The sequence below is a fragment of the Eptesicus fuscus genome, chromosome 11 (assembly GCF_027574615.1).
Source record: "Eptesicus fuscus isolate TK198812 chromosome 11, DD_ASM_mEF_20220401, whole genome shotgun sequence".
Classification (NCBI taxonomy): Eukaryota; Metazoa; Chordata; class Mammalia; order Chiroptera; family Vespertilionidae; genus Eptesicus; species Eptesicus fuscus.
The window spans coordinates 1,237,128-1,264,733 of record NC_072483.1 but is presented as its reverse complement, the minus strand read 5'-3'; the positions used below and the strand labels follow the sequence as shown (position 1 = coordinate 1,264,733).

The following is a 27,606-nucleotide window of genomic DNA, read 5'->3' as shown; positions in this document are numbered from 1 at the left end:
CTTCAGCTGTAAAACGAAGAGAGCGATACCTACTTAATGAAGCAGCAGTTCCACTCCTAGATTGCGAGTGTCCCACATCCCACGTGGTTCAGGGTTCGGGTTCGGGCTCCGGAGGAGGCCGTGTGCAAATGAGAGACAAGACAAGAAACAATAATTTGGAAATTGGGGGCCAGGGAAGCCCAGGGAAGGACCCCGCTCTGCTCTGGCCCTGCGATCCCTCTTATTCAGGTTTGGGGTACACCCATAGCCCTCAGGCAGGCAGTTCCAGTAACAGCTGGTGACAGCCCCTCAGCAAGGATTTACCCAAGACTGAAAGGCGGAAGTGGCTTCAGCTCCCTGTGTCTCCACCAGACAGTGGGTGTCATCAGCCTTAGGGGTTCCTTGTCCTCACCCTCTGCTAGTGAAGACAACGGGCGGCTTCCCGCACTAGATGTTTCCTCAAGAGAAGTGGAAACACGTCCACACAGACGCACACACCTATGTTCACAGCTGGATTTTTCATAAGAACCCCAAACCGAAAACAACCCAAATATGTATCAACTGGTTAGCAAAGAAAGTAACACACTAACGATAACAGGAGCGAACGTGGAAAGCCAGGTGAACGTCTCCATAGCATGACTGCGTATGTGTGGAAGCCTGGGCGAGGGGAGGGCTGTCTACAGGGGCAGACCGGCACCTCCGGTGATGGGTGTCCCATCATGAACATAAGGTGGTGGGGGGATAAGACTGTATACTTCTGTCAACACTCATCAAATTGTGCAACTAAAACTGGTGACTTTTGTTAGGTCGAGGCAGGGGGGACGTCCAGAGGATGCAAGCATCTGCAAGGTAGATGGTGACAAAGATAACCGGCGCCTTCCCAGACCCTTGCCCGAGGCAGGAATTCCACACTCTCATGCCCTCCGCCCTCCCCTCACTAAACAGCTGTATAAAGGAAGTACCTAAGCCCCCTTTTTGGCGCGAAATCCCCTGGCCCACCCTCGGACCAGCGAGTTTCGCCCGGGAGCGCAAGATTAAAACCTCCCCCTTTTAATCGCCTGGACTCTGTGTCTTGTTTCCTGTGTCGCAAACCTTTCAACTTTATTGCCTGTAAATTAAGCCTAATGAAGCAGATAAAGCGATAATACTGTGGACCAAAGGGCCACATGCTGACCTGACAAGCTCAGGGGAGGCCTGCAAGGCAGTCTTGCAAACTCAGAGCCCTAAAGTCACCACAGAGGATGGTCTGAAATTAAACTTTAACTAAAGCAGTTATGGGGGCAGTTACGTCCTAGGCCGGTATCTGCACTGACAAGGTCAACCTTTACCTTAACTGGGCCTATCTGTCTCTTTGCATCTATGATAACATCCTTGAAATGTCTGGGTAACTTGTAACTTCCCTTTTTCTGGACCCCTTGGGGCACAACCAGAAGTGGTGGGCGCCAGGACAGATGCCACAAATTCCTTCATTGTCATGTTAATTGTTCCTGCACCCACCTAAGGATGTGTCCATCATTTTACTTTTTATCCAATCCCAGGGTCCCCCCCCCCCCCCCCCGCCCCCGCTTTGCTTTATCCCACCTCCTTAATCTATCACCAATGGATTTCATGTATGTAACCCACATACAGATGTAACCCGCCATTCTCAGGAGCATTCTCTCAATTCATTGAGGTTCTGCTTCCCGGCATATGTCGACAGTTTGGCTCAAATAAACTCACAATTCTTTACAGGTTTCAATGGTGTTTTTTTTACGTTACCATTACCTACATTACAGTGTCATTTTGAGAATTACTGGGATGATACACCTGTGGCCCCAAGTTCGGCGCCTGCGCACAGAGAGGGTCCTGCAGTCACAGCTTAGTGCGAGGTCGCCGTGCAATCTTGGGACGGGCAGGGCGGGCTGCGGGCCAGCGGCTCCCAGGGGGCTCCTCGCCAGACGCTGCGGGCTGCCCTGAGGGGCCGGGCCGCCGAGGGGAGCAGCTCCGGAGCAGCCTCAGCGCCGGGGCGGCAGAGCCCGGTCCCTGGGGGACGCACGTGCGCGCTCCTCCGCGGAGCCTTTCTCCTTCCGCCTCCGAGGCCCGCCCGCCCGCCCGCAGCGCGACGGGAGCACCCCGCCGCCCGGGAGAAGCTGGGGAAGGCGGAGGCCTGCGGGGAGGAGGGACACAGCGGCCCGAGAAGCAGGCCTCGCGTCCGGCGGAGGCTGCCGGGTGTTTATGGATGTTGTGTCTCGTTGCTTGGCAACCAGGTCTCCGCCGGCGGCGGCGGGGAGGCGGTCCCGGGCGAGAGCGGTCGGTGACTCAGCGCGCTCTCCCGCCTGGGGCTTGGGGCGCAGCCCGCGGCTCTCCGCGCTGCGATCGCCCAGGCGGCCGGCCTCCGGAGAGACGCGCGCAGAGAGCCAGCCCTCCGCGGCTCCGGGGCCGCCGGCGGTGTGGCCCTGGCCACCGCGCCCCCTCCCTGGCCGGCCTCCTGCCCGTGACGGAGACGGTGCGTCACCCCGAGAGACCCCTCCTCGGAGCACACACCTCCTCCGCACACGCCCCTCGGACAGAGTGCCCTTCCTAAGGCGCCTGGTGGGCAGGTGGCAGAGACCGGCCGCGCCCCCGCTCAGAGCCACGGGGTGAGGTGAGAACTCCGGGGTGGCAGGGTGTCCTCGTCACGCCTGCTCTCCAGCCCCAAGCCTGCTCGGCCCTAGCTGGGACGCCGGTCCCCGCAGGCCCAGGTCTCTTCATCCGGCCTCCTCCTCTCCTCCACTCCCTCGCCAGGCCTCCTCGGCGCCCCCCGGAGCCCTGCCCCCCGGAGCCCTGCCGAGCTGTGCCGGGTGCTGCCCGGCAGTATGACTCAGAGGCAGGCCTCACCCTTCCCCATTGGACAGGCTCAGGAAGAAGACTCTCCCAGGGTGACACTCCCAGGCGCCGGGCTGAGGGCCGCCCCGCCCCGCCCGCTCCCCGGCTCTGTTTACTGCAGTGTCCTCTGTGGGGCTTGGGTGTGCTCCCAGAGACCCTGAAAGCACCTGCCGGCGAGGCCCTCACACCGCACTCCCACCTGCGGCTGCCTGCACCACCTGGAGCACTTATGAGTAAGTGGGTGATGGACAGGGGAAGGCAAATATTCACTTGAGCTAGGCCTCCAATATGAGGCATTTGGACTGTTGAATAAGGGCAGGAGATCTCTGGTTCAAGACCCTTTGCCTAATTTCTACCAGCTCTTAAAGCTTAAAAAAACTCTCATTATTCAGACCCATTTCTTCCCAATGGCTATGAAAATGCCGCATGGATTTGGCGGTCAGAAGTGAGTACCTGACAGCCCCGCACTGGAGCACCCACTGCCTCGGATGAGTGTCCCTGTTCTGGGAGGCCGGCCCAAACGGCCTTCTGCACGCTGCAGGTCCCGATCTGTCCCTTAGTATGTGTGAAACCAAACCAGCGGGAAAACAGCATTGAGTGGAGAGTAGACTGTCACACACACTGAGGAAATATCGTGAGGTGGCGGTTTAAGTTGAATGTGTGTCTGTATGACAGGTCATGTTGTAAAATACATTGTTTACTGTGGGTGACAAGCAGGAGAAGTTCCTGCACATCCAGCTGGGTAATGTCCCTGTTCACCTTTCAGATCAGATCCGTCAGTGCACCAAAGTAAGTCAGCATGATCAATAGGAGTTTCCTGTAAGTCACTCCCAGGAGCAAGAAGGTGGTCAGTAAGTAAAATGCAATCAAGGGTCTTCGTCCTGTAAAGAAGGTAACCAAGTTTCTGGGTTAAGACTGTTACATCCAGTCAAAGCAATATTAGGCGCGGGAAGCAGGAATACTCCATAATAAAAGCGTGACATGCTAAGTGTCCGCCTGATCGGTCTACCACTTGACCAGTCGCTATCATGCACACTGACTGCCAGGGGGCAGACGCTCCCACTGGTAGGTTAGCTTGCTGCTGGGGTCCGGCTGATTGGGACTGGGTGAGAGGGCCAGGCACGCCCTGGAGCCCTCCGGTGGTCCCTCCCGGACTGGGGAGTACCGTGCCTCTAGTACTCTATAAGAAACTAGTCACTGACTGAGTAATGCTGAGTATGGGCGGGATTTTACCAAAGATTCAACAGAATGAGGAATTTAAATGGTTAAAGAAAAATCCAAAACGATCTCGTCTGTTTATCTGCATAACATGGCTATAGCATGCAGGGAGAGAGCCCTTTTGCCACGGAGTCTCATTGCTGACTATAATATCCTACAGGTCTATGGCGATCTCCATGTTTCTGAGTTAGAACTCCTGAAGCATTTCCTTTTCTTCCATGGATGAAAAGGAAGGAAATAAGTTCATAATTAGCGTGTCCATGGTGGGAGCTCCCCACAACCCTCCATTAGAGCTCACAGCTTGTTTCCCTTCAGAGTCCCACTGGAATGGATCAGATTGATCTGATTGCCATGGGACATATAGAGGCTGAGCCATTAATGACAAATTGGAACCCAGTTGTGACAGTATCCCATCAACCATACAGAACCTCTGAGCTTTCTCGGAGCTCCTGGAAGAGGAGAGGAGGATGCCTCTGTGTCGTTCAGGGTTAATCAGCAGCCCGTCTGCGGGTGTAAGATGACCAAGGTGTTTTACTTGGGCAGACAGCATTGAAGCTTGCCCTTTGAGACCTTGTACCCCTTCACAGCTCGCCATTGTAACAGGTAAAGTGTGTGCCCTTGGGGACTGAGTGATACCCTGGAGCATAAACATAAATCATCCACCTACTGGACTAGAGTGGAATCGCTGGGAAATTTAACACCATTCAACTCAGCCTTTAGTATCTGAGAGAAATAGGTGGGCTCTCTGTATATCCTTGGGGCATTACTGCCCAAGTAAATTTGCCATCTTCCAAGGTGAAAGCAAAACACATTGACTCTCTTTTTCTATAGGAATGCTGGAAAAGGCACGACGTAAATCTATCACTGAAAAATAGTGACAGTTCACAGGCATGGCTGATAACAGTTTCTGTGGATTTGGAACCACAGGATGTCGGGGAATAACTATGCTACTTATAGCTCTGAGGCCCTGCACAATTCTCCATCCTTTCCCATTTGGTTTCTTCACTGAAAGGACAGGCGTGTAGAGGGCCCCCTGGGAAGACACATGGACATTCTTTAGATTGCTGTTGATGTAATGCCCAGTGTTCAGAATCCCCAAAAACCCCCCAGGAAGGAGCCAAGACCCGCTGTAACTGCAAGAGAACCTTTATTCGTGCTAGCACGAGCTCTCATCTCCAGCGCTCACCGGGGACAAAGAGAACTTCTCTCGCCAACACAAAGGCTTTAAGGGGGTCTCAAGCAGTGGGCAGGGAGAGTGTTTATGATTGGTCAGGGGTAGGGTGAGGGGTCCAGTTACACAAAGGCTTTAAAAGGGGTCTCAAGTAGTGGTCAGGGAGAGTGTTTATTTTATTTTATTTTTTTTTTAATTTCTTTATTGATTAAGGTGTCACATATTTGTCCTCATCCCCCCATTCCCATCCCACCCCTCTCCCCACGCATGCCCCAATCCCCTGTTGAACTTAACCGTTGGATAGGCTTATATGCATGCATACAGGTCCTTTGGTTGAACTCTCCCCCTCCCCCCACCCTCCCCCTACCCTCCCGTATCCTCCCTCTGAGGCCCGATAGTCCGATCGATGCCTCCTTGCTTCTGGTTCTGTTCTTGTTCCTCAGTCTATGTTGTTCATCATTTCCTCTAGATGAACGAGATCAAATGTCACTAGATATATACTAATAAAAACTGAATGTGAGACGAGCAATAATATTTATGCTGACAGGCAAATGAATCAATCTGTAGCGAGCTTCCCCCTGGACCAACAGTTCTTTTGAGACCCAATTTCGATGTCCAGTAGTTCCTTATGTGTACATGTCAGCACTGACCCCTCAGCTCTGGATGGTGGACAAATGGTGGTAATGGAGGTCTGACTCCCTCTGGTTTGGTCTCGGCCGATCCCAGGGGCACGGCGTCACCTGGACTAAGGGGCACGTGGCCTCACCCATATCCAAGGGGCGCGTGGTCTCACCCGGGCCTGGGACCCAGCCTCACCCGGATGGATCCAGGGGCGCACGGCCTCACCCGGACCCAGGATCTGGCTTCACCCGTACCCAAGGACGCTTGGCCTCTCCCAGACCCAGGGGCACGTGGCCTCACCCGGGCCTAGGTGCACGAGGCCTCACCCGGATCCAGGGACACATGGTCTCACCCGGACCCAGGGACGCTTGGCCTCTCCCAGACCCAGGGCCACTTGGGCTCACCCGGGCCTAGGTGCACGAGGCCTCACCCGGATCCAGGGACACATGGTCTCACCCGGACCCAGGGACGCTTGGCCTCTCCCAGACCCAGGGCCACTTGGGCTCACCCGGGCCTAGGTGCACGAGGCCTCATCCGGATCCAGGGACACATGGTCTCACCCGGACCCAGGGACGCTTGGCCTCTCCCAGACCCAGGGCCTCTTGGGCTCACCCGGGCCTAGGCGCACGAGGCCTCACCCGGACCCAGGGACGCATGGTCTCACCCGGACCCAGGGACGCTTGGCCTCTCCCAGACCCAGGGCCACTTGGGCTCACCCGGGCCTAGGTGCACGAGGCCTCATCCAGATCCAGGGACACATGGTCTCACCAGGACCCAGGGACGCTTGGCCTCTCCCAGACCCAGGGCCTCTTGGGCTCACCCGGGCCTAGGTGCACGAGGCCTCATCCGGATCCAGGGACGCATGGTCTCACCCGGACCCAGGACGCTTGGCCTCTCCCAGACCCAGGGCCACTTGGGCTCACCCGGGCCTAGGTGCATGAGGCCTCACCCAGATCCTGGGACACATGGTCTCACCCGGACCCAGGGACGCTTGGCCTCTCCCAGACCCAGGGCCACTTGGGCTCACCCGGGCCTAGGTGCACGAGGCCTCACCCGGATCCAGGGACACATGGTCTCACCCGGACCCAGGGACGCTTGGCCTCTCCCCGACCCAGGGCCACTTGGGCTCACCCGGGCCTAGGTGCACGAGGCCTCACCCGGATCCAGGGACACATGGTCTCACCCGGACCCAGGGACGCTTGGCCTCTCCCAGACCCAGGGCCACTTGGGCTCACCCGGGCCTAGGTGCACGAGGCCTCACCCGGATCCAGGGACACATGGTCTCACCCGGACCCAGGGACGCTTGGCCTCTCCCCGACCCAGGGCCACTTGGGCTCACCCGGACCTAGGTGCACTAGGCCTCATCCGGATCCAGGGACGCATGGTCTCACCCGGACCCAGGGACGCTTGGCCTCTCCCAGACCCAGGGCCACTTGGGCTCACCCGGGCCTAGGTGCACGAGGCCTCATCCGGATCCAGGGACACATGGTCTCACCCGTACCCAGGGACGCTTGGCCTCTCCCAGACCCAGGGCCACTTGGGCTCACCCGGGCCTAGGTGCACAAGGCATCACCCGGATCCAGGGACACATGGTCTCACCCGGACCCAGGGACGCTTGGCCTCTCCCAGACCCAGGGCCACTTGGGCTCACCCGGGCCTAGGTGCACGAGGCCTCATCCGGATCCAGGGACGCATGGTCTCGCCCGGACCCAGGGACGCTTGGCCTCTCCCAGACCCAGGGGCACGTGGCCTCACCCGGGCCTAGGTGCACGAGGCCTCACCCGGATCCAGGGACACATGGTCTCACCCGCACCCAGGGACGCTTGGCCTCTCCCAGACCCAGGGCCACTTGGGCTCACCCGGGCCTAGGTGCACGCAGCCTCACCCGGATCCAGGGACACATGGTCTCGCCTGGACCCAGGGATGTGTGGGCTCTCCCAGACCCAGGGGCGCTTGGCCTCGCCCGGGCATGGGGTCCAGCGTCATCCGGGTCCAGGGGCACTTGGCCTCACCCGGACCCGGAGTCCGGCCTCACCTGGACCCAGGGGCATGTGGCCTCACCTAGACCCAGGGACGTGAGGCCTCACTTATACCCAGAGGCGTGTGACCACACCCGAGTCCAGAGGCGTGCAACCCCGCCCGCACCCGGGTCTCAGCGGGGCCCCGTCTTCCCGATCCCAATTCCTGCCGGTCAATCCCCCCTCAGCAATTCCCCTGGCCATCCTTCCAGAGCTCCAGTATGGCTGCTGCAGAACTCGTCGGGCGGCGGCTCGGCGAAGTTCCGGTGCACCCGGTGCATGGCGGTGGGCCAGTCTGGCGTCGCTGCGTCGGCCCTTGGGTCTGCATAGGTGGCCGGTCGCCGAGCATGCGCACCTGGCCGCTTCCGGGGCGTTGAGATTCTTGACGGACTCAGAGGTCAGCAAGCGCGGAGTCTCCCACCCCATGTCTCATAGGGGCTCGTCTGTCCGTGCTTGGCTGCCAGTGGAGCCGTCCCCTCAGCCGGAGACCGCCGGGGGAACTGCGCCGAGCACGTTCCAGGCCGCTGTTGTATCGCCTGAGCCATAGTTCTTTTGTGTCGCCTGAGCTGTAGTTCTTAAAGTGTGGTCTTTGGGTCACCGGCATCAGCATCATCCCACATACCCCTCTTTTATTCTAGTTGTAGAGCATCTACTCAGCCAGCCCTATGGTGGTCTTGGATGGTGTCTGCTCTGCTCTCTTGTCGTAGTCTCAAAGTTGTTGTGGTAGGCAACAATCAGGCTTCCGCCCTATGCCTCCATCTTGGTCCTCCTTTGTATAGTTAAGTCTTGATTGTTGTTGGTGTCACTGGGGGGGCTCTCTTTGTCTATAAAGGAAGAGTTGCTGTGCAGGAGACACGTTTATGGGCCGGGTCTTGGTGCAGCAAAGCTTTGGCGATCACTGAATATTCCCGTTGAATGTGTCCCTTATGCACGTGGTTGAAATCTGGTGTCATCTCCCACAGACCACTAGATGCCCTCGTTTCTGGGTCTCCAATGGGGTGTAGATCAGCTACTGCCTTAGGCACTCAGCAAGGATTACAGCAAAAACTGTAGTTTCTTCCTCCTGTCTGAGTGGCCCTGGAGCAGTCCGACTAGAACAGCAGATCATCTGGTCCGCTGCCAGAGGGCAGGCCACCCACATGCATAAGCCGTTGCTTGGGGCGCAGGTGTGCCTGCAAGACTTGCGGGGCAGGTCTTCAAAACATGCGGGGCGGGTCCCAGGGCGGGGCGGGGTCTCAGGGCGCCAACAGGCCATGGTGCGGCGAGCCTCGATGGCTGTGAGTCTGGTCCTTCTGCCTTCCATGTATCTAAGTCCCCTTGTTCCGCACTCCAGCGCAGCAAACACTGATTGCTGGGCGCACCTCCGCAAGAGTCCCGCCTCTCCCCGCAGGCATCTGGGTCTCCCGGGGTTCGCCAGAAGATGGGTTTCAGGGTGATGGAGAGCTAATCTCCCTTAGGTTTGGAACAAAAGCCCCTTTCCCCCGCCACCAGCCAGACCCACGCACCTCCACACCTCATCCCCTCCGATTTCGCTGGGTGCGAGGCAACAGAACAGCCTTTAACCTCCGCCGCCATCTTTTTCAAACTTCTCAATTTGTACTTCTTAATCCCTTCATTTCAGTCAACTCTACTGAAGTCTAGCGCCGCCGGGAGGTGCAGGGAAAGGGCGCCCGGGCCTCCGTCCGGTGCGCGGTGCGCGCGTCCCGCGGAACCAGGCGCGCGAGGGCTGCGCGGCTGGGACGGGCGCTGGGCGGCCGCCGAGCTCCAGGCACCGCCATCACCGTGTTCCGGACGTCGCCGCCGCGGCGTCCCCCCCAATTTATACTTTTTAATCCCTTGAATTCAGTCAACTCTACTGAAGTCTAGCGCCGCCGGGAGGTGCACGGAAAGGGGGCCCGGGCCTCCGTCCGGTGCGCGGTGCGCGCGTCCCGCGGAACCAGGCGCGCGAGGGCTGCGCGGCTGGGACGGGCGCTGGGCAGCCGCCGAGCTCCAGGCACCGCCATCACCGCGTTCCGGACGTCGCCGCCGCGGCGTCCCCCCAATTTATACTTTTTAATCCCTTGAATTCAGTCAACTCTACTGAAGTCTAGCGCCGCCGGGAGGTGCACGGAAAGGGCGCCCGGGCCTCCGTCCGGTGCGCGGTGCGCGCGTCCCGCGGAACCAGGCGCGCGAGGGCTGCGCGGCTGGGACGGGCGCTGGGCGGCCGCCGAGCTCCAGGCACCGCCATCACCGTGTTCCGGACGTCGCCGCCGCGGCGTCCCCCCAATTTATACTTTTTAATCCCTTGAATTCAGTCAACTCTACTGAAGTCTAGCGCCGCCGGGAGGTGCACGGAGAGGGCGCCCGGGCCTCCGTTCGGTGCGCGGTGCGCGCGTCCCGCGGAACCAGGCGCGCGAGGGCTGCGCGGCTGGGACGGGCGCTGGGCGGCCGCCGAGCTCCAGGCACCGCCATCACCGTGTTCCGGACGTCGCCGCCGCGGCGTCCCCCCAATTTATACTTTTTAATCCCTTGAATTCAGTCAACTCTACTGAAGTCTAGCGCCGCCGGGAGGTGCACGGAGAGGGCGCCCGGGCCTCCGTCCGGTGGGCGGGGCGCGCGGCCCGCGGGACCAGGCGCGCGGGGGCTGCGCGGCGGGGACGGGTGCTGGGAGGCCGCCGGGCTCCTGGCGCCGCCGCCGCTGCGGCGGCGTCCCCAGCGTCCTGGGCCGGGCGGCCTGCGGGGGCGGCGGAGTTGCGAAAGTGAGTGAGTTTCCCAGGGTTTCGCCCGGAATGGGGTTCAGTGCAATCGGAGCCGGTGCTCAGCGCACTTCGGAGCCTTTATCTCCTTCCTGCCAGTGAACTCCGGCCAGGTCATCAGCCGCCCCCTCCTCTCCGGTTCCATCCTCCCCGCAGGCGCGTGTGCTCGTGTCTCCGCCCGTTTCTCCATACCTCAGGCTTTTACGGCTTCCCCGACTGTCCCCGTGGCCTTCTCCTTCCCCCCCAGCTGTGGGCATTTCAGTCCGCCAGCTCTCCTGTGGTTCTGGACGATGTCCGTTCTGACCTCTAGTTGTATTTTTGAAATTGTTGTGCCCGGCTGCAGGTTAGGTGTTTAACCTATGCCGCCATCTTGGTTTTCAGGGAGAGTGTTTATGACCCCCATGATTGGTCAGGGGTAGGGTGAGGGGTCCAGTTACACAGGGGCACACTGGGCAGCTTGCCTAAAGTGGACTGAGTCCATTTCTCTACATTCCTATTGGCAGGTACATGCAACTGTTACATTCTTGCAGTCTACAGGGAGGGGCAGCACGGTAATTTGGCTCTATCATTCCCCCCTTTGTCATGAGACTTACAGACCCAATCATGGGTCAGTTGGCACCCCTATTTCTTCTTCCGTTGGTAGAGGCTTATACCGAGTGTGTAGCACCATCATCTGCACGACCCCTACTCGTTCCTTGATGAACTGAACTAATCTATTGATGATGTAGGGGCCGAAGGTCAGCAGCAGGAGTAGGATTATAAGGGGCCCAACTAGGGCAGAGAGGAGGGTGGTTAACCAGGGGGACCAGTTGAATAGAGATTCATACCAGGACTGTGATCTCTCTCTTTCTAACCTGCGCTTCTGCAATCCTTCTCTCAGGAGGGCCATAGACTCTCTTATGACCCCGGAGTGGTCGACATAGAAGCAACATTCCTCTCCCAAAGCCGCACAAAGGCCCCCTTGCTGCATGAACAATAAGTCTAATCCCCTCCTATTTTGTAGTACCACCTCCGATAGGGAAGTGAGTGACTCCTGTAGATGAGAGATTGATTTCTCGATTCTTTCTATATCTAAATCTATGGCCGCCCTCAGAATCCCATAATTCTTATCCTGGATGACGAGTGATGATATCCCAGTTCCTGCTCCTGCCAACCCGAGCCCCAAGAGCACAGCCATAGTCAGGGCGGTAATAGGCTCTCTCTTGCTTCTGGGATTGGCAGAGCCAAACCTGTTAAGTATCTCGTCCCCCGTATGATATACGAGTCTGGGGATCAACTGGACGAGTGTGCAAAAGCCTTCCCTCGGGGAGTTGAGGACTCCTGTGTGGATGCAGGGGGCGAGGCCACTGGAACAGGCCCACCAGGCATTCTCAGGGGGAAGTAGATACACTGTCCTATTGGGAACAGTAAGGACCTCATTACAGAGATGCGACTGTTCTGGGGGCACGTGGCCTATACAAGTGCCCTGTCCTGTTACTGTCTGGAGGGTTAGCCTTGCAGCAGACTGCTGCCACCTACAGGAGCTGGAATTAATGGCTGTAGTGTATTTGCCGCTAAGAGCAATGCCTTCATAGTATGGTGGCTGGATATCCAGACAGAGCCAACAGGACTCAGTCAGGTCAGGCCTCGAAGCATTCAGAACATGGAATGCTCCGACAACCGTGTTCCACAAGGGGTCTGCATCAGGCGGAAGCCCGCGGGCCGGGGTAGGGGATGCAGGCGATGTCCTGATAGGGACTGGGGATGTAGAGGGCTGTGAAGCTGGAGTCCGGGTGCTCTTGGGCACGGACACTCGGGGGGTGGCGGGCCGGAGGGCCACTACTCGGTTGGGTCCCACCCCTGCACGGGTTTTCTGGGTAAGGGGTGTCGCCTGTACTCGGAGGGTAAACAGCGTCCCCGGGTCTCTCATCTCATGGTAAAGTCTGATTCCCCAAGTTTTTCCAGCGTCCCATCCTGTTGCCTTTTTCCCCTGTTTTGTGAAGGACATTCGCACGGGGTTGCAGAGATACCTCCCAAATCCCATAGGGCAAGGCGGCGCCTCCGACCTTGTCACGGTTATCAGGTCGTCCGTTTTCGGGGGAGCCCACCAGATGTGCCCAGTCGAGACACACGACCAAGAGGCGCAGAAGTAGCTCCCCATTCCCCCGCATGAGTCCTGGGTGTGTCCTCGTGAGTGCCCGGGGCAAACATAGAAATAGAATGTTCTGAGGTTCCCAATAAGCTTTCCAGTTGTTATGTCAGGAAAGAAGATAAGAAGGTCTATATAGAGGTCCGGGAACCAAGTGTCTCTGGGGTGGATTTGAGAAGTCTGGTTAACTACTGTCCCCGAGCTGGTGTCTATGATCTGCCAGGTGATGTTGAAAGGGGTGTGGGGACTCCCGGTGGTGGGAGTGGCCGCGAGCAGGGTTACCAACATCAGGCAGGTTGAGAACGCCTCAGCTTGAGCTTGAGCGGGTTGCATTGGTCTCGACTAACGCTCCACTGGGCGATGAAGTCTTCACGGATCACCGAGGGGTCTGCTGGCCGAACGTGGGTGTGATGGACCCAGGTGGCGACGCCGTCCACTTTGAGAGCGGTGGGGGTCGTCAGCACCACGACGTAAGGACCCTTCCAACGTGGCTCAAGGGTCTCCCGGCGGTGTCTCTTGACGTATACCCAGTCCCCCGGCTTATGCTGGTGAGGAGTCGGGGTTGGGCCAGTCTCGTAGATAGCGCGGAGGCGCGGCCAAATGTCCTCGTGCGCCCTCTGGAGCCCTCTCAAGGAAAGAAACAGTTCTTGACTTTCAAATTCTGCAAGAGAGTCAGCTTTAAGGTTGGGGATAATAGGGGGTGGCCGGCCGAACATGATCTCATAAGGGGTAAAACCCAGGGTGTAGGGGGAGTTCCTAACCCGGTAAAGGGCATATGGAAGGAGAGCCACCCAGTCCCCGCCAGTCTCTATGGTCAGTTTGGTAAGGGTCTCTTTTAGAGTTCTATTCATCCTCTCTACCTGCCCTGAGCTTTGGGGCCTATAAGCACAATGCAATTTCCAATTTGCCCCAATGGCCTTGGCCACTGCCTGCGTTACCTGCGAGATAAAGGCTGGTCCATTGTCCGACCCTATCTCAGCGGGAAAACCGTACCTGGGCAAGATGTCTTCCAGCAGCTTCTTGGCCACCGTCTGAGCTGTTTCATGCTTAGTTGGGTATGCTTCTACCCATCCGGAGAAGGTATCTACAAATACTAATAAATATTTATAGCCATACTTTCCTGGTTTAACCTCAGTGAAGTCGACCTCCCATTGTGCTCCGGGCTTGGTTCCTCTGAGCCGGGCTCCTTTTTCACTCGGCCCGGTTCTTGCATTTGTGAGTTGACAGGTCTTGCAGGCAGATACGACCTGTTCTATTTTGATGTCCTGTTGGTGGATCTTAATTCTGGCGTGTCGGATTAAGTCCTTTAATTTGCGTGCCCCCAGGTGAGTGGACCGGTGCATGTGCTTTATCATGGACACTCCAAGCTGGTCCGGCAGTATGAGCTCCCCTTGCGGTGTATACCACCACCCCTTCTCCTCTTTTGCTTGGGGAAGCTTCCTAATGCGCTGTAACTCCTCCAGGGAAAATCCTGGCTGAACTGGCAGAACTGGGTCCCCTGGGTCTGGGAGCTGTAGGGCCATGGTGGGGATCGGAGAAAGGGCTACTGCCTTGGCCGCCTGGTCAGCCCTGCGGTTTCCTCTTGCCACTGGGTCGTCAGCCTTCTGGTGCCCTTGACAGTGTATGATGGCCAACTTGGCAGGGAGCCATAAGGCCGAGAGCAAGTCAAGTATCGCCTGTTTATTTTTTATAGTCCGCCCCTCTGCTGTCAGTAACCCTCTCTCTTGGTAGATTGCCCCATGAACATGAGCGGTGGCGAACGCATAACGGCTGTCTGTGTAGATGTTGAGCCGCCTGCCAACTCCCAGTGTCAGGGCCTTGGTGAGGGCCACAAGCTCTGCTCTCTGGGCTGACGTCCCGGAGGGCAGGGCCTCTGCCCATACAGTCTCCGTTTCAGTGACTACAGCTGCACCCGCATACCTGCTTCCATCCCGTACGAAACTGCTTCCGTCCGTGAACCAGGTGACGTCTGCATCTGGAAGGGGCTGGTCGGTCAGGTCCTTCCGGATCCCATGCACTTGTTCCAGGATTCCTGCACAGTCATGTAGGGGAGCATCTAGGTCGGGGTCGGGCAGCAAGGTGGCAGGATTGAGAGCCGCACTGGGAAGAAACCGTACTCTGGGAGGGTTGAGAAGGAGACTCTGGTAGTGTGTTATACGTGCGTTGCTCATCCATCTGTCAGGAGGCTGCCTCAGGACTCCCTCAATGGCATGTGGGGTGGTGATCCAGACTTCCTGCCCCAGAGTCAGCTTGTCAGCATCTTTGACTAAAAGCGCCGTTGCCGCAATAATCCGTAGGCACAGTGGCCATCCGGCAGCTACAGGGTCTAACTTTTTGGACAAATAAGCCACCAGGCGGCTCCAGGGGCCTAGGGTTTGAGTCAGGACCCCTTTCGCTATTCCTTTGTGTTCATCTACGAAGAGGTGGAATGGCTTCGTGATATCTGGCAGGCCCAGGGCCGGAGCACTTAGGAGGGCTTTCTTTAACTGCTCAAAGGCTGTCTTCTCTCTCTCAGTCCATTCAAATGCCTTTCCCTCCTTGGTTGCCTCATATAGGGGCCTGGCTATCTCCGCGAAACCCAGTATCCAGAGGCGGCAGTAGCCAGCCGACCCTAGGAATTCCCTTACTTCCCTTCGGGAGGTGGGGGTTGGGATTTTCAAAACAGTCTCTTTTCTGGCATCTGACAGCCGCTGCTGTCCACCCTCCAGGATGTATCCCAGGTAACTCACCCTTTCTTTGCATATCTGGGCCTTCTTCGCAGAAGCCCGGTACCCAAGGGCCCCCAAGGAGGCCAGCAGGTCCCTTGTCCCCTGCTTGCAGTCTTCAGCCGTGTCTGCTGCAATCAGGATATCATCCACATACTGAAGGAGAGTGAGGAAGGGGTGTGTTCTCCGGTACTCACCCAGGTCCTCATGCAGGGCCTCGTCGAAGATGGTGGGCGAGTTCTTGAATCCCTGAGGCAACCGGGTCCACGTCAGTTGCCCACTGTAGCCCTCTTCCGGGTCATGCCACTCAAAGGCGAACAGGGGTTGACTGCGGGGTGCCAGCGGCAAACTGAAAAAGGCATCCTTCAAATCTAACACAGTATACCAGACACGGGAGGGCGCCAGAGAGCTTAAGAGAGTGTATGGGTTGGGGACTGTTGGGTGTATGTCCATAACTCTTTTATTTACTTCCCGGAGGTCCTGTACCGGCCGGTAGTCATTCGTGTGAGGCTTCTTGACTGGCAGGAGGGGGGTGTTCCAGGCAGACTGGCAGGGGACCAGCACTCCTAGGCCCCTCAGTCTCCGAACGTGTGGCTGAATTCCCTTCTGGGCCTCCTGGGGCATGGGGTACTGTTTGATTCTTACCGGGCCTTGCCCTGGTTTTAATTCTACCAGGACTGGGGCCCTGTGGGCGGCGAGCCCCACTCCCCCTGTCTCCGCCCAAGCCATGGGGAACTCCTGCAGCCATTCGTCCATGCTGTCCTCTACTGGAGAGGCTTTTTGGTGAAGCCGGTACTCATCCTCCAGCCTCATGGTCAGGACCTGAATAGGGTGGCCCTCGCCATCAGTAACCTGAGGCCCCCCTTGTCTGAAAGTTATCTGGGCTCCGATCTTAGTGAGTAGGTCTCGTCCTAACAGGGGGTAGGGGCATTCCGGAATTACCATAAAAGAGTGGGATACCCGTCCCATCCCTAAATCCACCGTTCTTCGGGTAGTCCATGAATACTGGCTCATACCAGTTGCCCCTTGCACCCAAGACTTCTTATTTGCTAATTTTCCTTGAGGCGTACGGAGGACTGAGTGTTGTGCTCCGGTGTCAACAAGGAAGTCAATGGGGGTCCCCTCCACTGTAAGGGTTACCGTGGGTTCGGGGAGGGGGTCCGAACCCCGACTCCCCTAATCACTCAGTTCATCCAGCTCCAGAACCTTTACTCGATCCGCTCCACCACCCTTTTTGCTGGTCCTCTTTGGGCACTCTTGTTTCCAGTGCCCTATCTCCCTACAGTAAGCACACTGATCTTTCTGCAGCTTCCGCCTCCCGCCCCGGGTGGTCCCCTTACCATCTTCCTGGCTGCCGGCGAGTCAGCGGAGACGGCGGTTCCGTTCCTCGGGAGAGTCCGCGGTGGTGGCGAGCAGGATCTTAGCTAGGTCTCGGGTTTGTTTGCTGCTAGCAGCCGCCGCAGCACAAGCCTGCCTTTCTTCTGGGGGCTCTCTGTTATTGTACACCTTCTCGGCTACTTCCAGCAGGTCCTTTAAACTCTTCTCCCCTAACCTATCTACCTTCTGCAGTTTCCTTCTAATATCTGTGGCTGATTGGTTTACAAAGGCCATGACCACAGCCGCCCTGTTATTGGGAGCTTCTGGATCCATGGGGGTGTAGGTACGGAATGCCTCCATGATCCGCTCCAGAAAGGCAGCCGGGGACTCATCCCTTTCCTGCTGAACATTCCCTACCTTGGCCAGATTAGTCGGCTTCCTAGCAGCCATGCGGAGACCCCCCATTAGAGTCTGGCGGTAGACCCGGAGCCTCTCCTTACCTTCTGCCGTGTTGAAATCCCATTCAGGCCTAGTCAGGGGAAAGGAAGCATCTATTAGGGCTGCGTTGGTGGTGGGATTTCCATCCACGCCCGGAACTAATTTCCGGGCTTCGTTGAGGATCCTCTCCCTCTCTTCTGTGGTGAATAAGACCTGCAAAAGCTGCTGACAGTCGTCCCATATCGGCTGATGGGTGAATAGGACAGAATCTAACAAATCGATAAGTCCTGCCGGCTTCTCAGAGAACTTAGGATTCTGAGCCTTCCAGTTGTACAGGTCACTAGTGGCGAAGGGCCAATAGTGAAAGGGCTGATTTCCCTCCGCATCTGGGGGCCCTGCCGCTCGTAAAGGCAGAGTCTTCACTGTGGAGTCAGTGGCCGGGATAAGCAATTCCCTCTGAGCCCTTTGTCTAGTGAGGGGCGGGCTCCCCGCAGGAACCGGAGCTCCTCCCCTCTCTTCTGCCGGAACTCCTCCCCTCTCTGCTGCCGGAACTCCTCCCCTCTCTGCTGCCGGAACTCCTCCCCTCTCTGCTGCCGGAGCTCCTCCCCTCTCTGCTGCCGGAGCCCCTCCCCTCTCTGCTGCCGGAGCCGCTTCTGCCTCTCGCGGCGGTGGAGGACTGCCCCTTTGTGAGTTCCTAGGGGGCTGGTACGGTGGAGGAAAGATTAATTCCTCTTCAGTTCCCCCCTGCAAGACAGGGTAGAGGGGTGCTGAAGGCAGGGTGAGGTCCTTCTTCTCCTTTACCTTCTCCGTTTCCTGTAAGGCAAGTATGGGTTTTGGCTCTGGGGGGCGTGGGGGCAGAAAGGGCTTAAGCCAGGAGGGCGGATCTTCCACGAGGTCCTGCCAAGTAATAATATAAGGAAGTTGATTAGGATGTCCCTTCTTGGGCTGAGAGATGACACTGACCTGGCAGATGGTAGGGAGGTCGAAAGTTCCCTCTGGCGGCCATCCGACATTGACAGTTGGCCACTCGCTGGAATAAAAAGTCTGCCACTGATCCTTCCAGACCTCCACACTGAGGTTGCTAGCTCTTCCCTTAACCTCCTTGAAATGATCAATCATAATGCTTAAAGGAGTGGTTTGAGTCTGTCCCATAGCGTCCGTCAAAAGAGTCCACAAAACAAAACAAAAACAAATCAACACACACAAACAGAGGATCCTTAAGAACAGCTCTCCAACGCGAGTCCGTTGGAGCAGAACCAGAAGCGTGGACGATGGCCTCACGCCGACCAGTGGGAGCGACCCACCTCGTCCCAGAAACTGAGGGGCATACACATCCCTCCTGAAAGAGGATCGAGACGTCTCCCAATGCCCCTTGCCAGTGATCGTTCGGCGCGTCCACCTAGACCGCTTCGGGCACTGCCAGAAATTCAGATTTGAGCTCACACAAGAGACAAAAGACAAAACAGACACCTACCGTGGCCAGTCAGGTTCTCCGGGTTTGGGGGTCCCTCGGCAAGCCCCCAAATGTAATGCCCAGTGTTCAGAATCCCCAAAAACCCCCCAGGAAGGAGCCAAGACCCGCTGTAACTGCAAGAGAACCTTTATTCATGCTAGCACGAGCTCTCATCTCCAGCGCTCACCGGGGACAAAGAGAACTTCTCTCGCCAACACAAAGGCTTTAAGGGGGTCTCAAGCAGTGGGCAGGGAGAGTGTTTATGATTGGTCAGGGGTAGGGTGAGGGGTCCAGTTACACAAAGGCTTTAAAAGGGGTCTCAAGTAGTGGTCAGGGAGAGTGTTTATGACCCCCATGATTGGTCAGGGGTAGGGTGAGGGGTCCAGTTACACAGGGGCACACTGGGCAGCTTGCCTAAAGTGGACTGAGTCCATCTCTCTACATTCCTATTGGCAGGTACATGCAACTGTTACATTCTTGCAGTCTACAGGGAGGGGCAGCACGGTAATTTGGCTCTATCATTGACTAAGCCCAAGATATTTGACAGAGTCATGTCAGTTGCACCCCGCCCCAGGAGTGCGGAGGTGTTGTCAGTTCCTGGCTTACCTTTGTCCAGGTTCCGGAAGAGGGCTTTGAGATGTGGAACCAGTCTAGCACCAGAAAAGAGGAAATGAAATGGACCTGGGCCCTCCCAAGCTCCTTTAATCTTAAGTTTTCCGGTGAACCCCCCTTGTATATGGGAGTATAAATAAATGTGCTGCGTGGCTCAGGGAGTCGTCTGTCTCTCCAGCAGAAGAGGTCAGCGACCCACCCGGGACCCAGCTTGCATCTACTTCTGTGTCAAGTCTCTTTATTTCTTTATTTCTCAATCCCCGGACGCCTCTATCAAGAACCAGTTTCATCTCTCTCCGTGCTGGCCATGGAAAAGGGAGATCCCCGCCGCATCAGGCCCCCGCATAGGAGAATTGCGGGGGCTTGTACATGGAATTATAAGTCCCCCTCTTAAGTAATCGATATAGATAAAAGGCTAATATGCTAAGTGTCCATCTGGGTAATGACGTCACGTATCAATGCCTGGCTTCCTCTCCCTGGCAACTAGCCTCCTTGGAGTTTCTTCAGCTCAGGAACATGACTTGCTTTATAGCCAGGTGCAAACATTTCACACTGTAACCAAATGTCTGTGAAGCATCTTCCCGTGCCTCATCTCATTTGATCCTCACAGAAGTCCTGGAGTAGGTAGATAGGAGACTCGGTGGAATCCTATTTTCATTAGCCGGAAAATGGAGATTTAGAAAGTTTAGAAACTTCACCTGACTGAAAAGAAGCAAGAAATGGTGGACCTTGAAAATGACTTCAGGTTTTCTCACTGCACAGAATATAGTCAAACACTGCTGTAGTTAAATATTTCACCTGTGTCCTCCCTGCGAGATCTACAATAATAATCTGCTTCATGTTGATATTTACTGCTGTGTTGCTGACAATTACCTGAAAGAGAAGTTGGGGTGCTTCACTGGGCTGGAAAAAGTTTAGCTAAATCAGAAAGCAGGTCTAATTAAGCAAGTTTATTCTATATCTATCAAAAGCTAAGTTGACTTGCACATGCACGATGCATATAAAGCTCATGCTGGAGCCAATCGCATGCATGTGTTTCCATCTGTCATTCATGAATTTCATTGACACCTCTATTATAGAGAAAGGGTGAACAGCGATATTAAAATATTTCTTCTAATTAATTTCATTTCAACATGCATGAATTCATGCACCAGGCCACTAGTCTTGTATAATGGGCTTAATTCCAGCGAGTGCAGCAGCTCTTAGAGGATATTGGCAAATATTTGGTAGAGGTGAAGTATTACTAATAGTTATTGTAATGGGAGTGGCTGACACGATCTTTTCAATGTCTGTCCTGGGAAAGGCACAGACCCCTACAGAAACACGCTACAGCACCCCGGCCAGTGTGGCTCAGTGGATAAATCATCAGCCTGCAGACTGAAGGGTACCAGGTTCGATTCCAGTCAAGGGCACATGCTCCATCCCTAGTAGGGGCTGTGCAGGACGCAGCCAATCAGTTATTCTCTCTCATCATTGAAGTTTCTGTCTCTTTCTCCCTCTCCCTTCCTCTCTGAAATAAATAAAAATATAAAAAAATATGCTGCAGCAAATGTTCAGTCTCAATATTAGTTTCTTTTTGTGGAGGTTACTTTAAAATCATTACCTTTTCAATTGGTTCAGCATCTAATTCATTTAGTTCTAAATACATTTTGCCCTTCTAAGAAAAAAATATGTGGCATCATGGATTTCAAGGAAGTCCCTCCCAGTCAGGTGAATTGGGCAGATTTGACGAGCAAAAATAGACCTTGTTCTATAATATCCCTAGTTAAAAACCTATGGGTTCTGATTAAAAACTGGATGATGTTGATTAGTAATCCCTGCCATTTATACAGAAGTTCTAATTGGAGGGAGAGGGAGGGTTAAGGATAGATAGAGTCTGCAAGGGCCTTAGTAGTTTCCCCTTCTTACGGTAACTTCAGTTTCTCTTAAAGTGTGGGTCAGGATGCCCTCACCACCCCGGAGCAAGAGGTGTATTAGTTGGAGCAGGTCTGCTCCTCTCTCTCTCTCTCTCTCCTCTCTCTCTCTCTCTCTCTCTCCCCTGTCTCTTTTTGCTAGAGTAGGCAGTAGGTAGATATCAAGAAGAGAGGAGGGAGCGAATGGAACCAGACACCTGATTAAGAGGAAAAACAGCCTTACAGACACCCCGGGAGCAACCCACATCGTTCTGCCAAAGGAGCAAACAGGAAGGGTGGCTTTCGGTCACGGGTCACCCCGGGAAGCGTGTTGCTGGTGGGGAGGAAGAGACTGCCGTGGGGGGCCCCCTTGTGCTAGTGCCTGCACAGTAGGAACCATCATGGTGACCATAAACGCGGGAGGGCGCAGGCCTGGGGAGATCTGGGGAAAGACTGAATAGGGACAGGGCATAGCCCGGGGAAAGCCAGGAAGGAGACTGGATCATTTGAAAGAAAGCCTGCTCTTTCCCAGATCCAAGGAGATACAAGGATGCTTAACCACAACCCCGGGGCTGCCCTCCAGCCGCCAGCGCTGTCTCCCGGGTGTACTGTCCCTCCCTGCAGGAAACCTTGCCAGTCGCTTAAAACTCCTCCCCGTGCGTGTCCCTGAGCCCTTTCTGGGACATGGCGGAGAACCACTCTCCTCTGTCAACCTTTCTTTTTCTGTCCTGTTTCTGTTTCTGCAGCCTTTCCTAAGGTGACCTGCTTCTGGCGAGAGGGACCCTCCTTCCCTCGCCGGATAGGCGTCTGGGAGGCTGCCCTCGTTGCTCAGCTGCGGAGCTGCAAGCCCATAACGTTAGTAGCTTATTCCTTTCCTTCCTTTCGAATCGTTTTAACTAGTTGACCAGCAGAGCGTCTAGCTTATCAGCATGTGTGTCAGTTTAATTCCTGTTGTTTAATCAGAGTTAAAGTTCCTCACCTAACCCTTCCATCAATGCTGACTGGACACCACCTAATTTTGATGATCCTTAAAACTGTTCAGAGAAGCCCTAATCGGTTTGGCTCAGTGGATAGAGCGTCGGCCTGCGGACTGAAAGGTCCCAGGTTCGATTCCAGTCAAGGGTATGTACCTTGGTTGCGGGCACATCCCCAGTAATCGGTGTGCAGGAGGCAGCTGATGGATGTTTCTAACTTTCTATTGCTCTCCCTTCCTCTCTGTAAAAAATCAATAAAATATATTTAAAACAAACAAACAAACTAACTAACAAAAAACTGTCCCGAGACAATCCTGAGTATTGTCTGAAAGTTTTCTCAAAACGTTCAAAGAAAGCAAGTACAGTTTCATGAGGATTTCATGAGGATTTCTCAGTCTACTTTCCAGGGAAAAAATAGTAGGGATGGCGTGGTGACGCCAGTGGGCCAATTTCATGCATTTCCTGGTCTATTTCTCTTTGTTTTAAAAAGTTCTCTATAGAAGTTTTCCTGCAGACCTCGCCGAGGCATTATGCTGCTTTGCTTTCAGAAACCAGTAGGTTATTAGTTGGAGCAGGTCAGCATATCAAGAGCATATCAATAGTTAATAGATTTTAACTATTAAATCAGATTCCTTGGTAAACCCATCAGGGTCCTGGAGAGGATCCAAAAAAACCTTTAGTGAGAGTCCTTGATTCTGTTTCAGTCCAAGGAAAGGAAATGATTGTTGGTTCCCCTTGTCCTGAGACAGGCTCTCCTCTAAAAGGAGCTGCCAGGATTTCTGGTTCTTTTAGCCCAAGCTTGTCAAACTCAAAGGCTAATGCGGCCCAAATAAACAAGGGAAGTGGATGTGGCCACAAAAAAACAAAAGCTTCAATTTTCATAGAAAGGAAGGTTTATTTTGAAAGAGACATGCTGAATACAAAGGGCTGAAATAAATGAGTAATCGTTAACATAAAATGACTAGAGGCCCGGTGCATGAAAATTCATGCATTAACATAAAATAACCCTCAGCCCGGCCTGTCCCCTCTCACAGTCCTGGGGCTCTCAGGGGCGGGAGGTGACACAGCGATCAGGGGAAGGCAACGCCCCATCACACCTCTGCTGCTGCCACTGCCAGCAGCACAAGCCTCAGCCGGCCCTGGTTACCTGAGCCTCGGGAGGCTCTGGATGGCTGGGCAGCTGCCATCTGAGGCTTGCCTGTGCCTTGGGCTGGCCCTGGGCAGCTGGGGGCTGAGGGGACTTGGGGACTCCAGAGGCAGGGCCCGGCCTTGCCGCATGCCTGCCACCCCAGCGGGGCTGAGGGGACTGGGCGCCACCATCTTGTGGCTTTGGGTGCCGCCATCTTTGAGGGCGTGACAGTCAATTAGCATATTTCCTACTTATTGGCTGTGGGCGCTGCCATCTTTGAGGGTGGGGCAGTTAATTAGCATATTCCCTCCTATTGGCTGTGGGCACCGCCACCTTTAAGGGCGGGGCAGTCAATTAGCATAGTCCCTCTTTATTAGATAGGATAGAACATTTTTTTAATTAATATTTTTTCTTAAACATTAACATACCAGACACTGAATAACTGCACAAATTAATAAGTGTAACACAAATAAACCTATTTTTCTTGTTCTCTGAAAGCAAAATATTTCCTGTTGCCCACACCAAACAAGTCAGTCCAAGACTAATGACGTGGCCATCGGCTGCTAAAATATTCGCTGCTGGTATTAGTGGAGAGAAATGGTGCGCCTGCGCATAAGGCACGTAAGGGAAATGAATGCAACACGGTTATAGTCATCAGTCATTAGCGAACGTTGTAGTCCATTGTTAATAATTATGTACAACAGGATAGTGTAAAAATTAAGTTACAAACTTTTTATTAAAATGTTTCTTACCGTTATATTGGCTGGGCTGCAAAAATATTCTTTGTGGGCCGCATGCGGCCTGCGGGCTGCAAGTTTGACATGCTTGCTCTAGCCTATTGTGTCCTGGCTCTCTAGCCTTGGTTTTCCCCTTAGTCAGAAGAGGGCAGTGGTGGAGGAGGTAGAGCAGAGGAAGGGGAGAAAGGATGGCAAGTCTGAAAAACAGAGCTCAAAGAAGAGTGGTCCGGTTGGAAAAAGTGGGCAGTGGGACGCTGGCACTGAGCGGGTTTAGAGCCTTCTTTAGCTCAGAGGCCGTCTCTAAAGGTTTCTTATCAACTTCCTGAAGCAAGGACATTTGATCTGAGAGTTCAAAACAGTCTTTAAATTTTTCTTAAGGGACAAAAGTTTATCTGTGTCTCTTTTAGAGGCTTCTATTTTCAATCAAGGTTCGTGTTAGGTCTGATCAAATAACTGAATCGATACCCTCCCCCGGGAGCTGACCTTCAGGCCATTTCACGATGGACATTCCCTTTTGCTGAGACCACACGTCACTTGCTGAGACCATGTTCCATTATCTCTCCCCTCCCAATCTGCACAGAGAATTCTCCGCCCAGAAAAAGCTGCCCAAAGTCCTTCAAAAACCGCCAACTCCCGTCACTGGGGCTGGAGCCATCCAGGCTCAGCCACCTGGTGTGCGGATGATCGGATAAATTAGAAATCCCTCACCACTCTGGCCTCGTGCGTTCCTCCTTCGGCGACCTAACATTTGGTGCCAAAACCTGGGAGGGTTCCACGGGGATGGGGAGCCATCGCCCTGGCTTTGGTCACCCTGAGTTTGCTACTCGGAGAGCAGTAGGCAGCGGCAGCTCGTCCTGGGCTTACCTCCGAATCCTACTCAGGTGACTCGATTGCTGGCCTCAATCAGGCCTCCCTCCCTTATGGGGTCTCCCCCCAGCCAGCCAAGGAGGGCGCTGGACAGAGAATCTCTCCTCCATTGCTGACCATCCCACACCGGCCAATCTTCTGTAGGTGAATGACGTTCCACAATCCCCCTTGTCCTGAGTCTTCTGCTCACTCCCTCTCCCTGACTTCTCGAAAGTCTCTCTCGTCTCGAAAGTCCTAGCGCTAGGCCAGAAGACTCCTCAGCCATTCGGCTTTGGGTCCTTCTGGATTGGAGACGCCCAGTCCAGAGGGTCACCTCTCGTTTCTTGTGGTGATTTGTTTAGCAGCAGGGACGCCTGCCCTAAACAGTCACCTTTGAATTTGTGGTCTGTCCCTCACAAATGGCCTACGACACACTCCCTCTGCACACTCGCAGGGGAGATCATACCCAACTACAGCCTTGTTGTAGTTAAGCCTTGATTGTTGTTGGTATCACTGGGAGGAATTGACCTCCAGGTCAATTGGCTGTGAGGACCCGCTGTGTCTATAATGGAAGAACTGCTGCACTGGAGACATGTTTATGGGGCAGGACTTGTTTCAGTGGGGCTTTGGTGCTCACTGAGTCTGCTTCTTGAATGTGTCACTTATGGATGTGAGTAGTTGAAATCTGGTGTCCTCTCACACTGACCACTAGGTACACTGGCTTCTGGATCTCCAATGGGGTGCAGGTCAGCTACTATCTGAGGCCACCCTGCAGGAGCTATAGCGAGAACTACAGTTTTCTCCTCTTTGCTTGGGGTTTGGAGGTTTTGGAGCTGTCTGGCAAGAGCTGCAGTTTGTTAGGTTAAGCTGCGATAGGGCTGGCCATTTATATGCAAAAGCCGCTGCGTGGAGCTTGGGTGTGTTTGTAGATTGTGTGGGGCGGGGTCTCAGGGCGTCACTAGGCTTGGGTGTGGCAAACAGCGATGGCTGCCAGTCAGCCGTCTCTGTGTCTCCGCATTTCCAAGTCCCTGCGCCCCCGCACCCCAGCGCAGTAAACAATGATTGCTGGGCGCACCTCTGCAAGAAAGTCACCCTCACTTTCCGACCCGATGGCAGACAGTCCAGCTTCTCCCATAGGAGTTTGGGTCCCCAGTGTCTCCCCAGAAACTGGAGTTCAGAGTAATCGGGAGCTTGTCTCCCTTTGGGTTGAAAAAAGCAATTCCTGCTGCCAGCCCAATTCGCACGCCTCCGTACCTCAGCTTTTCAGCGCTTGTGCACGTCTCAATGCTCTTTTCTCTTTCCTTCTAGTTGTAGAACTTCCACTCAGCCAGCTTTCCCATGGTTCTGGGTGATAGACGTTTGTCTTTTAGTTGTAGTTTTGAAATTGTTGTGCGAGGCAGCAGTTTAGGTATTTACCTATGCCGCCATCTTGGTTTCTCCCTCCAAAGTCTTTGATAACTTAAAGGCTTTGGAGCATTACTGGGTTAAATGATAAACATATAAATATTTTGAAATAACAGGATACTGAAACATTAATTAATTTGAGTTTGCCTCTTAGGCAAAATATAGGGGATGGATTTGAATCTATTAATGAATAAGTCTTATATTTTATTTGAAATATCTCTTAAAATGTGAATGCATTGCTAATCTGAGGAATATTAATTACTTACATGCCACCTAAAAATTAAGGTTTCTAAGGGTTAAGAATTCTAAAATTATGGTTTTCATATAATAGAGAAAGCATGAGGCATGAAAACACATTTTGAAGGAGAAAGAACGTGGTTTCTAAAGTTGGTTATTTCTGAAAGTTGTAAGGTTTCTAAAGAAATATTTGTGAAAATTATAGAATGTTTGTAAAAAAAAAATGTTGAAAAGAAGTTGAATAAATGACACAGGCCAGTAAGCCAGGATAAGTACAATAGGGGAATTGAAATAGTTAAACAGCAATTTGGAGCCAGCTAGTAAATCCTATCTTCCCTAAACCAAGGACACTTCAGAGTAAATGATTTGCATTTTGCCTCCCTAAACTGAAAATTGCTTATACAATGTACTCAGGGATACTGATAGCAAAAATCCAATTAGTGTCACTTGCTGGTCACACCCAAGGACAAACAAAGTTAGAAAATAAACCTTATTTTTGTTAGTCCTTTTCTGAAGCAAAAGTTCTATAAATTATTATATATTTTATTAATCAGGTATTAAAAAAAGTAATCTTAGTTGTGGGAACTCAAGTTTTACTAGCTTGTTTGTGTTTAATACCCTCTTGTCACTTTGAATGCTATATAATCTTTTGGTAGAATGGGTTTGACAACCTTCCTAGGGGTTAAATTTTAAGAAGTGTGTGTGTGTGTGTGTGTGTGTGTGTGTGTGTTGGGACCTAGAGCTGGCTGTAGGTGATTCCAATAGGCTCTGGAATGCCTCAAGATCTTCCTACAGTGGAAACTAGGGACCAATTTCTTAAGAACTGTGTACTGGGTATCTCTTCTACTTTAATCTCTCCCAGGTTAGAAGGCCTCCTGATCTAAGGCCCTCTGGAGTTTCCAGTTCATCGCCATTGACTGGAAGACTGCTTGTTCTAATCCAGACTTAGAAGGGATGTAAGTGGGAACCCTCCTGGGAAGGACCCTACCTGTCTTGCTTGCCACAGAGACTGCTGTTCGGACTGCAGAGCGAGGTTGGACCCATCACACACCGGTTAAGGGCGGACACACCTCAACTTGAACAGCCATACCAGGACATGTCCCCTTGAAATAGACACTAAAAACTGTGAGCTGTCTTAATAACCATCA

General features: G+C 54.1%; 1 protein-coding gene and 1 long non-coding RNA gene across 3 annotated transcripts; one reads left to right on the top strand and one right to left on the bottom strand.

Annotated features, from left to right (window-relative positions):
- Positions 1–2,484: 2,484 nt before the first annotated feature.
- LOC129150769 (uncharacterized) lies at positions 2,485–3,826 on the top strand. 2 transcript variants are annotated; one of them, XR_008557519.1, is made up of 4 exons: positions 2,485–2,602; positions 2,853–3,056; positions 3,216–3,268; positions 3,590–3,826. It is a non-coding gene; the product is annotated as an uncharacterized LOC129150769 (long non-coding RNA). The 2 variants fall into 2 exon arrangements; XR_008557520.1 differs by lacking the exon at positions 3,216–3,268.
- Positions 3,827–13,001: 9,175 nt separating this feature from the next.
- LOC129150786 (uncharacterized) lies at positions 13,002–18,180 on the bottom strand. Its single transcript, XM_054723490.1, is given in 3 exon segments — positions 13,002–14,171; positions 14,262–17,596; positions 18,138–18,180. Coding segments are annotated over 3 exon segments (4,548 nt in total).
- Between the last annotated feature and the right edge of the window lie 9,426 nt (positions 18,181–27,606).